This window comes from Stomoxys calcitrans, chromosome 2 (assembly GCF_963082655.1).
Source record: "Stomoxys calcitrans chromosome 2, idStoCalc2.1, whole genome shotgun sequence".
Taxonomy (NCBI): Eukaryota; Metazoa; Arthropoda; class Insecta; order Diptera; family Muscidae; genus Stomoxys; species Stomoxys calcitrans.
The window spans coordinates 3217351-3230428 of record NC_081553.1 but is presented as its reverse complement, the minus strand read 5'-3'; the positions used below and the strand labels follow the sequence as shown (position 1 = coordinate 3230428).

The 13078-nt window shown below is 36.6% G+C and overlaps 2 protein-coding genes across 4 annotated transcripts in view; one reads left to right on the top strand and one right to left on the bottom strand.

The window, feature by feature from the left end:
• Positions 1–9049, bottom strand: part of LOC106083753 (neurexin-1) — a 113564-nt gene extending 104515 nt beyond the window's left edge. For 2 of the 3 annotated variants that reach the window (XM_059362986.1, XM_059362988.1), the window contains exon 1: positions 8894–9049. The gene's annotated coding sequence lies outside the window, so the exon portion shown is untranslated. Of the gene's footprint in view, positions 1–8215; positions 8277–8893 lie in introns of those variants that run through there. The other variant, XM_059362991.1, reaches the window with a different exon arrangement.
• A 2631-nt stretch (positions 9050–11680) lies between these two features.
• LOC106083774 (valacyclovir hydrolase) lies at positions 11681–13078 on the top strand. Its single transcript, XM_013247025.2, has 2 exons — positions 11681–12493; positions 12689–13078. The coding sequence occupies exons 1-2, from the start codon at positions 11742–11744 to the stop codon at positions 12780–12782; spliced, it is 846 nt and encodes a 281-aa protein (XP_013102479.2). The 5' UTR covers positions 11681–11741; the 3' UTR covers positions 12783–13078.

Below are 13078 nucleotides of genomic sequence, written 5' to 3'. Positions count from 1 at the left end.
TTCTATTGTCAATTTTTCCAGTGAAAGAGTACCACGTTCACTTCTTCGGAATGTCGAAAATCGGAGAAAAGATATGATACAGCCCCATGTGCACCAATCACAACGAAGAAGCGTTTCTTTGACCTCGGTGGTCATAAAAATATCGTCTAATTTAGATACGACTTTCATAAAAGATTTCGCCAGAAGGCTGAAGACAGATAGTAGTACCTATAAAAGACTTTTCTATTTTCTTTCTATTTTATTACAGACAGAGTAGAGTCAATACTCGTACATCAGTCTGATTGATATACGTTGTGTGCGTGTATGTGTGTGGGCATATTAACATAGAAGCGTAATTTGTTATTCATTTTATTGCACATCACAAACGATTTTATGATGAGAAATATATTTTATCGCACATATGCATACATCTTCTCTGGCGAAAGTACATATATTAAAGTTATGTGTATACATACGTACATTGATTGTGTGTATGAGTGTACGCATACTTAATGACTGAGAATATCCTCTATTATCAATAACACCACTAAAGTTCAAGGCAATGTCTCTTCGTTTTCGTTACTGCTTGAGAGGTCCACGTATTTGCTATCATCATGGCCGTAGTGTGTGCGTGTATTCGTTATGAGTCCATGAGCGTGAGTTAGTTTCTTTGTCGCTCCTGCTGATGATAACTGGTTGTGTTTTTGGTGGTTCTTTTGTTGTTATTGCCACATCCACTATCTAACCAAGATTGGTAAGTATGATGTATGACAATTTCTTTTTTTTTGCCAACACCGCTCTCGCATTGCATGTGTGACGACGACTGACACAAAGCATTGCAATGCAAAGGGCCATTGTTGCCAACATTATGCACTTTAAGTTACGTTAACATTGGCAGATCGAAAAGCTTTACAGTGGCGGAAAACAGTTGCCCTCTCACTAATGAAATTTGATATTACAATTTGATGTTACATCTTGCATTATAGAAGGCCTAAAACACAGCATTTTGTCAGCCAACGAAAATGCCACTAGTCATTCCAGACAACTTCTCAGAATAGCCATATTCTGAATGAATGAATGAGATGTAATAGATTTAACTCTTTAGTTTGATTCGTATACCCTGAAGAACTAGACCCATTGAAAAGTATACCGATTGGCTTAGAATAACTTCCTGATTCGATGTCCGTAAGTCCGTCTGTCGAAATCACGATAGTGTTCGAACGAATAAAGATATCCGCTTGAAATTTGGCACCGCGATACTGATATAGGCCTCTTTAAATATCGACAACCAGATATGACTTCTTGAGGCAATAGAAGTCACAATCAACTTCAGATTTGATTTTTGCTTTATAATTCAATTTCGAACTGAAATAATAAAAGTAATTTTTTAGAGGAATTCGTAAGAGGACAAAAGACTCGGCCCTGCCGAACTATTATTAATTATTTACTTATTTTTAGGATTTTTAGTAGAGAGGATTTTATGTAGATGTATTTTAAGTGAACAAAATATGACAACTGTGCCATATGTACTTCAAAATAGACAATTTTTTTATCAAAATATTGAAAAAACCCCTCGAGTTCTCAAAACGCAAAGCCCATACCATCCATTTGAGTTATGTTTTTTTACTTTATATGCCTCCTAAACTCATGCAAGAATTTTTGGAACCAAACAATATTTGTAGTCTCAGCAACAAATTTACAAAAAAAAGCGCCGATTTGAAAACCATCTTTACCCGAAATGGGCAAAGGACACTTTTATCTAGAAAAGAAAAGAATTGGGAAAATTTAAAAGAATAAAAAAAAATTATTTAAATATTTCTATACCCTCCACCATAGGATGTGGGTATACTCATTTCGTCATTCTGTTTGAAACACCTCGAAATATGCGTCTGAGACCCCATAAAGTAAATGTTGTTGTAGTAGTAGCAGTATGTGGTACACTGAGGCGGCAGCCCTTGCCGATGAAGAAATTCATCGGGTCAATCCGGGACATACAACCGGCTGCCATTGGATTGCCATAAAGTATATATATTCTTGATCGTCATGTCATTGTAAGTCAATCTTGCCTTGTCCGTCCGCCTGTCCGTCCAGCCGACCGTCCGTCTGTCCGTCCATCTGTCTGTCGAAAGCTTGCTAACTTTCGAAGGAGTAAAGCAAGCCGCTTGAAATTTTGCACAAATACTTTTTATTAGTGTAGATCGGTTGGCATTGTAAATGGGCCAAATCGTTCCATGTTTTGATATAGCTGCCATATGAATCGATCATGGGTCTTGACTTCTTGAGCCTCTAGACGGCGCAATTCTCGTCCGATTTGACTGACTGATTTTGCACGTGGGGTTTTGATATCACTTCCAACAACTGCACTAAGTATGATTCAAATCCGTCCATGTTTCGATATAGCTGCCATATAAACCGATCTTGGGTCTTGACTTCTTGAGCCTCTACAGGGCACAATTCTCGTTCAATTTGAAATTTTGCACGTACTGTTTTGGTATCATTTTCAACAACTGTGTTTAGTATAATTCAAATCGGTTCATAATTTGGTATAGCTGTCATATAAACCGATCTTGACTTCTTGGGCGCGCTTATCTCATCCGATTTGGCTGAAATTTCGCATGAGCTGTTTTGTTATGACTTCCAATAACTGGTTAAAATCTGTCCATAACCTGATATAGCTGCCATATAAACCGATGTGGGGTCCTGACTTCTTGATCCTCTAGAGGGCACAGTTCTCATCCGATTTGGAAGAGAAATTTTGTACAACGGCTTCTCTCATGACATTCAATTTACGTGTATAATATGGCATGAATCGATCAATATCTTGATACAACTCCCATATAAACCGATCTCCCGATTTTGCTTCTTGAGCCCCTACAAGTCGAAATTCTTATCTGAATGAACTGAAATATTACTCGATGACTTCTACAATGATCAGCATTCATTTATGGTCCGTGTCGGACTATAACTTCATATAGCTCCAATAGCATAACAGTTCTTATTCAATATTCTTTGTTTGCCTAAAAAGAAATACTGCGCATAGAACTCAACAAATGCGATCCATGGTGGAGGGTATATAAGATTCGACCCGGCCGAACTCAGCACGCTTTTTCTTGTTTTTTTTTATTTTTTCTTACAAAGTTTTCAATATAAATTTCGTTTTCCAAAAATTGCATTTCTTCCTCATTTTTGTTTTTATACATATATTCCTCAAAAATTTCAATTGAATTCTATCTGCTTTCAAACGCCATTTTGTTTATTCTATCCCACGACTTTATTTTTAATCAAAGTTGCATAAAATGTTGGAATCGCCATCCAGAAGCTATGCGTTTTAGGTTCTACTTAAAAACATAAAAACTAAAATAATTTTCATGAACACCTGTTTATAGAAACTAATTCAGAATATCTCAAATCACTCATGTGCTTAAAGCGTGGCAAATAAATATATACGGCCGAACTTTGGATACCCACTACCACGGATAAATAGTCATCATCCTAATTTCCTATATCTACAATATTATATCCAAAAATTGACGGATCCGGATCATTTTCGATTTAGGTGCAGAGAAGCCTAATACAAACATTGTTTAAGAGAAATTGAGAAAAAAAACCGCTATTTTAAATTCAGACCTTTAATCGGCAGCTCGTTTTATATAACAGCTAAATTCGGTTCGATCTGGATCGTAATTGGTCAAGATGACAAGGGATCTAATATAACTTTCTATTTTAAATTCCAGCGAAATCGGGTAAAACATGCACCTTTTATAGGTGCAAGCCCTTAAATTGGGAGATAGGTCTCTTTGGCACGGTAGCGAGGGTCTAACGTAACTCAATGTACCAAATATCAAAAAAATCGGGTAAAAAATGTGTCTTCTAGGCCTAGAGATCTTAATTCGGCCTATTTTGGGAGCTTAAGACCTCAAATCGGCAGATCGGTCTATATGGAAGCCATATGTGAAAATGACCCGAATTGCACCATCGCTGGTTCGAACAGCAGGAGGCCTAGTCCATCACATTGTTCTTAATTTACTCGAAATCGAATATTAAATGAGGATATATGGATTTAAGACCCATAAGGCAGTCCATATTCGGGTAGGATCAGGGTAGACTTAAAAAAAGTTCAATTTCAAATTACATTCAAGTCGGATAAAACATGCTCCACTTTTTGGTTCAACGTTCTATTTCGGGAGATCGGTCTATATGGAAACTTTATGCAAATATGATCCGATCTGGACGACCAAAACTCACTGTTCCACATTTCATCGAAATCGGATGAAGAATGCTTCATTTCTGGGCTCAACATTCTATATCGTGAGAACGTTCCATATACCAAGTATATCCAAATATGGTCCGATGTACTGTGTAAGTATATACATCTACCAAAACTCACTGTTCCAAATTTCATCGAAATCGAAAAAAATACTCCTTTTATAGGATCAATAATCTACAAATGAATGATATGTAGAGAGTGCAACCCAAACATAAAGAGTAAGAGTAAACTCTAATTCATAACTACTCTCCAAGAGTAGGCAAAAAATATGCAGTATCAGCGGAAGCAAAAGACAATGCTGTTTGTTCTAAAAATAGAAAATTGCATTTGTTTACCTTTAGCCGCGCAAATTTAAAAGATTCTAAAAATTATGAAAAAGAGGCCTGTTTTCAGCGGTATTTTAGGAGGCATTGTTAATGCACTCTTTCCACAGGACTTATACAAGTGCTAATTGTAGAAGTAAAGGGTGATGCCCTCTTCGCCAATGACACGCCGTTTACATTTGAAAGCGGGCGCGTATGTCTTTGGAATGCCTCCAAACTCCTGTACAGACATTTTAAAAAGCCTGCTGCACACCACTTTCCGCCGCTGGGTTGTTTTAAGTAAAGCTATAACAAATAAAGGTCATCGCGGAGCAGAGGTTAGCATGTCCAACTATGACGCTGAACGCCTGTGTTCGAATCGCAGTTGTTATTCCCTCGCCGTTTAAACTTTTTATACTAAATTTTGCTACCTTGGGGCACTCCGCACAGTGGGGAAATTGAACTCCAAGGAGTCGTTTAAATCAAAGAGCAGGACAATGTTCATGGAATTGGGCAAATATGACTTAAAAGTGTGGAAAAAGATAAATCGGTTCAGATTTAAATATGTATCTGATATACATATATATTGTTTACACTATTTATTGATATTACAATTGCTCTTTGAGATTTTTTATGAATATCAAAAATACCGATATTTATAGTGAATTTCATGAAAATCGGTTTAGATTTGTATATAGTTTCGATATACACTGCCACTCACTTGAGTAGAAAATTCTCATTTAAGAGATACCGATCGAATACCTGAGACTACACTTTAGGTCTAGGGCGCAACACAGCTGCCGGCGGCACAGTCTTGAATTGACGGAACCCTGGTATTGTCATCTGTAAGATCATGCAACACAGATGAATCAAAGCAGAGTGAGCCTGGGAGTCTACAGTGAAAACTCAGGGACTGAAATGTGTTTTGGACTGCCTGACCATAATACAGTCCTGCAGGTGGAGACCCGGACGATCACGGTGATTTAAAGCGAAGACGTTGAGTTTAAACACCTTTATTGCCAACAGTGCAATAACAACCAGGAGGCCACTGTAGCGCAGAGGATAACATATCCGTCTACGACGCTGAACGCCCGCGTTCGAATCCTGGCAAGACCATCAGAAAAAAAATTTCAGCGATGGTTTTCCCCTCCTAATGCTGGCAACATTTGTGAGGTGCTATGCAATGTAAAACTTCTCTCCAAAGAGGTGTCACACTGCGGAACGCCGTTCGGACTCGGCTATAAAAAGGAGGCTATAAAAAGGAGGACTTGAATCGGACTGCACTTATTGATATGTGGGAGGTTTGTCCTTGTTTCTTAGTGGAATGTTCATGGGCAAAATTTGCAATTTGCAATAACAACCAGGACGGTGTGATCACGAACAGTCTTTAATTGTAAGAAGGAGATTAACACCTTCACCGAGGATGGCATCGTTTGGGTGCCGGGCTACAGCAGAGTAAGAGGCAATAAAACAGCAGACGATTTGGCAGGTAGGACAGAAGACTGCCGTCAATAAACTTAGTTAACCCGAACCCTTTCAGTTCGACGCAGTTCGAGTTAAGTGCTACGAACGCGCATTTAACACAATGGAACAGCGAAACGATCGGTAGGAAGACGAAAATCCTTTTGGAATATCCAGACTGTGAGAAAACGAGGCTATTACTGAAAGGATGTAAGTAGGACGTCACTATAGCTTTCGGTATTATAACAGGACACATAGGACTAGGAGCTCAGCAGGGCTTGTGGGGAAGATGATGAGACGTTGGAGAATTTCCTATGTCATTGCCCGGCTTTTGCGGCTAACAGACATCGGGCCTTACGTGGGGACACAATACCAGACATGAAGTAACTTAGGGGCGTGGTATGAAAATCATTTGGGCATTTTTGTAGGTAGCACGGAACTCCTGACATATATTTTCTTTTTCCTCTGTATTTAGAGCGCACAACAAGCCGATTACTGGCTTAGGTTTATGCCCATAGTGGCATGCGGCGGAGTAATAACAGCATCCTCTTTTCAACTTAACCTACAAGATACTTTACTACCACATTCTACTACAACTTTGAGAAAATAACGAAGATTATTGTATTAATTAAGTATGTATTCCGTATGCTCTATTCAAGTGAGTGGGATATTGGGATATTGCTTCAAACTGATATAACATCAATATTCAACAACCGATTGGGCTGAAATTTACTGAAAAATTTGTGGACGCGTATGAGAAAATGTGTGGAGAGTTGAAAAAAATCGTTTCAAATTTGAATATTGTTCAGATATATATAGCTTTGAAAATTTTTCTTGTAAATGCAATTGTCCCACATTGAACAATCGAATGGGCCGAAATATACCACAGACGTTGGTAAATAAGAAGACAAGATTTTTGAAAAATTTCAATCACATTGTCTAGTATTTGGGTAGTGTGTTTAGAGTTATCGCCGTATATTAATCTATATATATATATATATATATATATATATATATATATATATTGGGTTGCCAAAAAAGTAATTGCGGATTTTTTAAAAGAAAGTAAATGCATTTTTAATAAAACTTTGAATAAACTTTAATCAAATATACTTTTTTACACTTTTTTTCTAAAGCAAGCTAAAAGTAACAGCTGATAACTGACAGAAGAAAGAATGCAATTACAGAGTCACAAGCTGTTTTGAACGTAGTAAGTAAATATAGTCGAAGATCCCTTGAATTAGAAAAACCAGGACTGGAAGCTTAATTCGTTTAAATGTTCCAAATTATCTCCATGTTTTTATAAAAAAAACACAAAAATTTAAAAACCCTCAGGGATTTATAATTGGAGGAAATGTAAACTTTTTATTTTATTCTGTAGCAAAATTTGTAAAACTAATTTAACGTCTGAAACATAGTGGTTTGCAGTTTCAAGGTCGTATGGCTCATAGTTTTTCCGAAAAAATTCGAACAAAAGTTGTAAATTGAAAAATGTTGATGAAACTACTAAACTAGGCTTTATGTCCTATGACCACATTATTGTCAGAATATGAAAGAAAATTTTATTCAAATATATAACTGTATACGCAGGCAAAAGATTCACGATTTTATTATCTTCCAGTTGAATATGTACATTTTGGTATAGCCACAACTTGTCATATATAATACATATGTCTTTTAAGAGCAATCCACTCTTCATTAAGCTAGAGACGTACATACAAAAACACAATTCGTGTTGTTTGGTTTTCTTTTTAACAATGCATTTCTTTCTAATTCCTATGCCTACTGAAGTTTTTCATGCACATGTTGTTGGAACTTAAAGGCATCGACAAAATACCATCGAAACGAAACGGCAACACTGTTTATGAATGCGTCCGTTTGTATATGGTACTCACTCGTGTGTACACATTTCTTTCTAAATGAACAATAATAACAACAAAACAACACAAAACTCTCTCTCCTTGTGTAACGTGGAATTACACTCTCTTCGAGTTGAAGGAAATGAAGATACGCTTACAGAATATATGTATGTGTGGGGCGAATGTGAGCGTCTGTTCATTTTCAGCATAGCCGTGTCCGTCCGTCTGTGTGAATGCGTGTAAATTCCTTGACATTTCCATTTCATAGAAATTTTGTTACACACGCACTCTCATCCCTTGCATATGTATGAATATATTTACTTACATACACGTTGGTACTAACTCACATTCAAGTACAGATAGTCATCTGTTGTAGGTTGAGTGTGTGTGTATATATGCGTGCGTGTATTGAGAGGAACTGCTAAAGCCCATTAATTCAATTGTTTCATTTTCCCAAATGTATATTTGCTATGCACAATTTTACACACTCGGTAAACACTTCACTTCACTTCAGAATTGGTTTTGTGCAAAATATGGGGTTGCCGTTGCCATTTTCGCTGTCACTTCATCCCAGTCGCCTTCGTAAATGTAATCACTTAACACTCGTGTTATTTGTTGTCGTCTTCATGTGCCTGTGTGTGTGTGTGCTTTTGTTTGAACGAGTGTTTACATGTGTGTTAGTGCTAGTGTAAATCTATTTAATACATTCAAACTTTGGTTAATACGACATATTTAGGCTAAATGCGAGCCTTAATCCCCACAACGATTTGGCTTAATTGGTTTATGCATCATTAATGTTGTCGCCTTCATCGTCGTCATCATCAACGACGTTTGCCGCTTCTCGATGGATGAAGAGAACGAATGCAGCCAATGAGCAGTCAATTGAAAGTATGCCCCAATCGTCCGTTTGCTGCACTGTGTACTATGCAAATTTCGCATCGTGCCACATAGCGAAGTGCAGCAACCTAATTCCGTGAAGCACTTCACACACTTTTTTCATCCTCGAGTAAAATCGATTAAATTACCCGTTTATCGAATTGTTATTTTATTTCTCCCAACTATTTATACACATGTTTTCTATAAGGAAAATTTTATTTCAAAATTGTGAAAACTGTGTTTGTTTTCAATATTCACAATATTGTTTTTTTTTTTTTTAATTTTCACAAAGTCACAAGCATGTGTTTCTTTACACAGTAGCGAATGCACATCTTTTCGTCATCTCTTTCAATTCCAAACTGTCAAAACAGTGCCGTCTTTTCCTGAGGCCGTAGGGCGCATGACGTCTAAAGACGAAGGTGTAAAAAATACAGGGTCAGACCTATATGGTCTACCTGCAAAATCTACAGATTTTTTCGATTGGCTACATAGCTTGGCGATAAAATGTCAGAATGTCATTCATCATCAGGGCTGGTATTAGAATATCTCTAGTACTAGCCCTGAAAAACTGTCAAACTGCTAAACAACAGAAAAACATCATAAGAATGCGTGAACTACTTTGAATTCCCTACGTGTAATAAGGCTGCAAAAAAAAATAACAATTATAAGCAAACAATCCTAGTATACGTACAAGTCCAAAAAAGTAGTGTTGGAAATAATTCCCAGTAAAGTTTTGCCAAGTTATTGTCGTATGTTTTCAATTATCTCGAGTTATATTAATAATAATAGGAGGCCACCGCAGCGCAAGGGTTAGCATGTCCGCCAATGGCGCTGAACGCTTGGGTTCGAATCCTGGCGAGAAAAAATTGTCAGCGGTGGTTTTCCCCTCCTAATGCTGGCAACAATTTTGAGGTACTATGCCATGTAAAACTTCTATTCAAAGAGATGTCGCTCTACAGCATGGCATCCGGACTCGGAGACCCCTTATCATTGAGCTTAAACTTGAATCGGACTGCACTGACATGTGAGAAGTTTGCCCTGTTCCTTAGTGGAATGTTCATGGGCAAAATTTACATGTCAATCGATTCGTGAACAATTCAATAAACACAGCTGTTTTCAATGAATTAAGTGACAAAAAGGAAAAAAAATAATGGTCTAGGACGTTATTGTTTATTATTGTTATTGTTTATAAATTTTCAGTCACATTTTGTATATAAAATTTTTGAAGATTTTATTGAAAAGATATTGAATCAATTAATTTTTAATTGAAAATTTCAATCACGATCGTAATTGAAAAAGTTCAGTTCAATTAAAAAAATTATTGAATCAATTAATTTTTTAAATCAAGTTTTTAAATTTCAGTTACAACCGTAATTAAAAAAAATCCGGATTCAATTAAAAAATGATAGATTCAATTAAGTTTATAAGTGAAAAGATTTTTATGTTCAATTGAAGTTTTAATTGAAAAAAATGTTCGTAATATTTTTTTCTGTATAGGCCCTTGAAATTCCCTATCTCTCTCTCTCTCTAATGCTGGCGACATTAGCGCGGTACCATACCATGAAAAAACGTCACCCAGAAGAGGTGTCGCTCTGCACCCCGTCGTTCGGACTTGACCATAAAAGGGAGGCTCCTTATCATTGAGCTTAAACTTGAATCGGACAGCACTCGTTGATATGTGAGAAGTTTGCCCCTGTTCTTTAATGGAATGTTTATGGGCAAACTTTCATTTGCAGAATGCCAGTTCAATATTCTAACATTGTATTTTTTATTAAAAAAATTATCGAAAATCGATTTTCATACAAAATCAATCGACATTCAATTTGTATAGAATGCCTCTCCAAAACCAGTTAAAAAAATGATTGAATCAATTAATTTTTTAAATTAAAATAGACAAAATTTCAATCTAAATCGTAATTTAAAAAAATCCGAATTCAATTAAAAAATGATTGATTCAATTAATTTTTTAATTGAAAACATTTTTATTTTCAATTAAAGTTTTAATTTAAAAAATGTTCGTGACTTTTTTTCTGTGTAGGCGCTTGAAATTTTGAACAAATACTTCCTGTTAGAGTTGGTAGGTTGAAATTGTAAATGGGCCATGTCGGTCCATGTTATGATAGTTGCCATATAAACAAATCTCGGATCTTGGCTTCTTGAGCCTCTGGAGGGCGCAATTGTTATCCGATTTGGCTAAAATTGCAAATTTTGCCCTTGAACATTTCACTAAGGAACAGGGGCAAACTCCCATATAAACTTCTTAATCTTTAAGCCTACGATGGCCTTGTACAAATATGGTCTTCAAGATACGTTCCAAATACGGTCTGAATCGCTACATAGCAGAGATCTGAAGCGGTCGAACGCAACTCATGACTTTTTTTCTCATACTCATAAACGGCTGACCGAAATTTCTTGAAATTTTTACAGTTTGTGTAGAATGATAGATGGAAAGTATGGTAATAAATTTTTCATAATTTGACCCTTTCCAATGGGTCAAACGATTTAACCCATTTTCTACGAATGGTTAGAAAAATACGCATGAATAGAACTATGCTGTCTTATATACGCATGAATGGAGCTATCCATTGTGGTGGGTTCCCAAGATTTTGCCCCGCTGAACTTAGCACCTTTTAACTTGTTTTAAATTTAAGGCAATTTTTTCATGTGAAGTATTTTTTTATTAAGATTTGCAGGATATTATCCTTCTGTAGAACATGGTTTAATGCTTTCTATTCAAAGACTGGCATAGCAAAAAACATTTAAATGTCAGCAAAAGTGGTGTTTTTTTATATGTATTATGATTTATTTGAAATTAACGGTATCTTGCCGCCGAGCCGAGACGAATACTTTTAGTTGCACATCACTAAACATTAGAAACAGCTGTTATACAGCTGCTCAGCTGCTTGTTATCATGATGCTTATGGAATCAATGTCCATTTTTGCTTATTTTACCCGTTTCTCTCTGTTTTACTAAGTCGATAGGTTGGTTGAACAAACATGTTCCAATTTCGTTCAAAGTTACATGGTTTAATGAAGGAACTCACGCAAAGCGTTTCTAATCGTTACTTACATGTCGAGCGGAAAGTCAAAGTAAATGACCTTGACATTAACATTGTCGAGGGCGGCAAAGGTGAAAAAAGTGTTCTGTTGATGCCCGGTGCTTTGGGATCCAGTTGGACGGACTTCAAGCCGCAAATTGAAGAGCTGCCAAAGTTGCTGCCAAATTACACAGTTATTTCCTGGGATCCGCCTGGCTATGGCAAATCCATACCGCCAAAAAGGAAATGGGGTTTAGATTTCTTTCAAAATGACGCCCGCTGTGCAGTGGAATTAATGAAGGCTCTCAAGAGACCGAAATTTTCCATAATTGGCTGGAGTGATGGAGGCATAACGGGTTTGATCGCTGCCGGTCGATATGTAGACAACATAGAGAAGTTGATCATTTGGGGAGCTGGTGCTTATCTGATACCTGATGAAGTGATAGCCCTTCATAAAATGAAAGATGTGAATAAATGGTCACCTCGGATGCGCGAACCCATGGAAAAGGTTTACGGGGAGAAAAGATTTGCCGAACTATGGAGTGAATGGGTGGACGCTGCCTCAGCTTTCTATGGAGAACGTGAGGGCGATTTTTGTAAGCAAGAGGTTGAAATGATTAAAGCGCCCACTTTAATATTGCATGGAAAAAAAGACCCAATGATTGCTGCTGAGCATATACCATATCTGCGAGAACACATCAAGGGGGCAAGGTGAGTAAGAAAATAAGCGTATCAAAAGATTTATTCTAAGGTTTGCAATGTTGACAACCATACATATAAGAAATAAAAATGTTGTTGGAATAACCTCAGTGACGAAAACAAAATGTTAACTGTTTTTGCATACTTTAGAATAAACAGCTTTTCACAAGCTTTTTTTAAACCTTATTTACCATTTGTTCTTGCAAGGTACCACGAATTTCCGGAGGGAAAACACAACATACATCTACGCTACGCGGAAGAATTTAACAAACTTGTTGCACAATTCCTATCGGAAAATTGAAACAGAAATTATGTGTTTTTTTTTTGTAAATAATACAAATTGTATTTGTACATAGAAATCCACACGTTATCATTTGTCTACAGAAACGCATAATCTCATTTACTACAGTTGTGTATGCTCTCCCAAAGCATCGACTGAAAATGTAAATGCACTCCTTTAGATTTACCTATCTAGTTATTTCTTAACGATACACATTTGTCAATTGCTTGTATCTACATTTGCTGTTCCTTTGTTTTGTTTTAGCTTTTGTACTTTGATCAAAGAAGCAATAAAATTGAACTTTGTTAAAGGCCAAA

What these genes read in the sequence shown, in the direction of transcription:
- LOC106083774 (XM_013247025.2), top strand. Translation starts at nt 11,742, where the DNA reads ATGTTCCAATTTCGTTCAAAGTTACATGGTTTAATGAAGGAACTCACG. An exon ending in GAACACATCAAGGGGGCAAG is followed by an intron (nt 12,494 to 12,688) that starts GTGAGTAAGAAA and finishes TGTTCTTGCAAG; the next exon opens with GTACCACGAATTTCCGGAGG.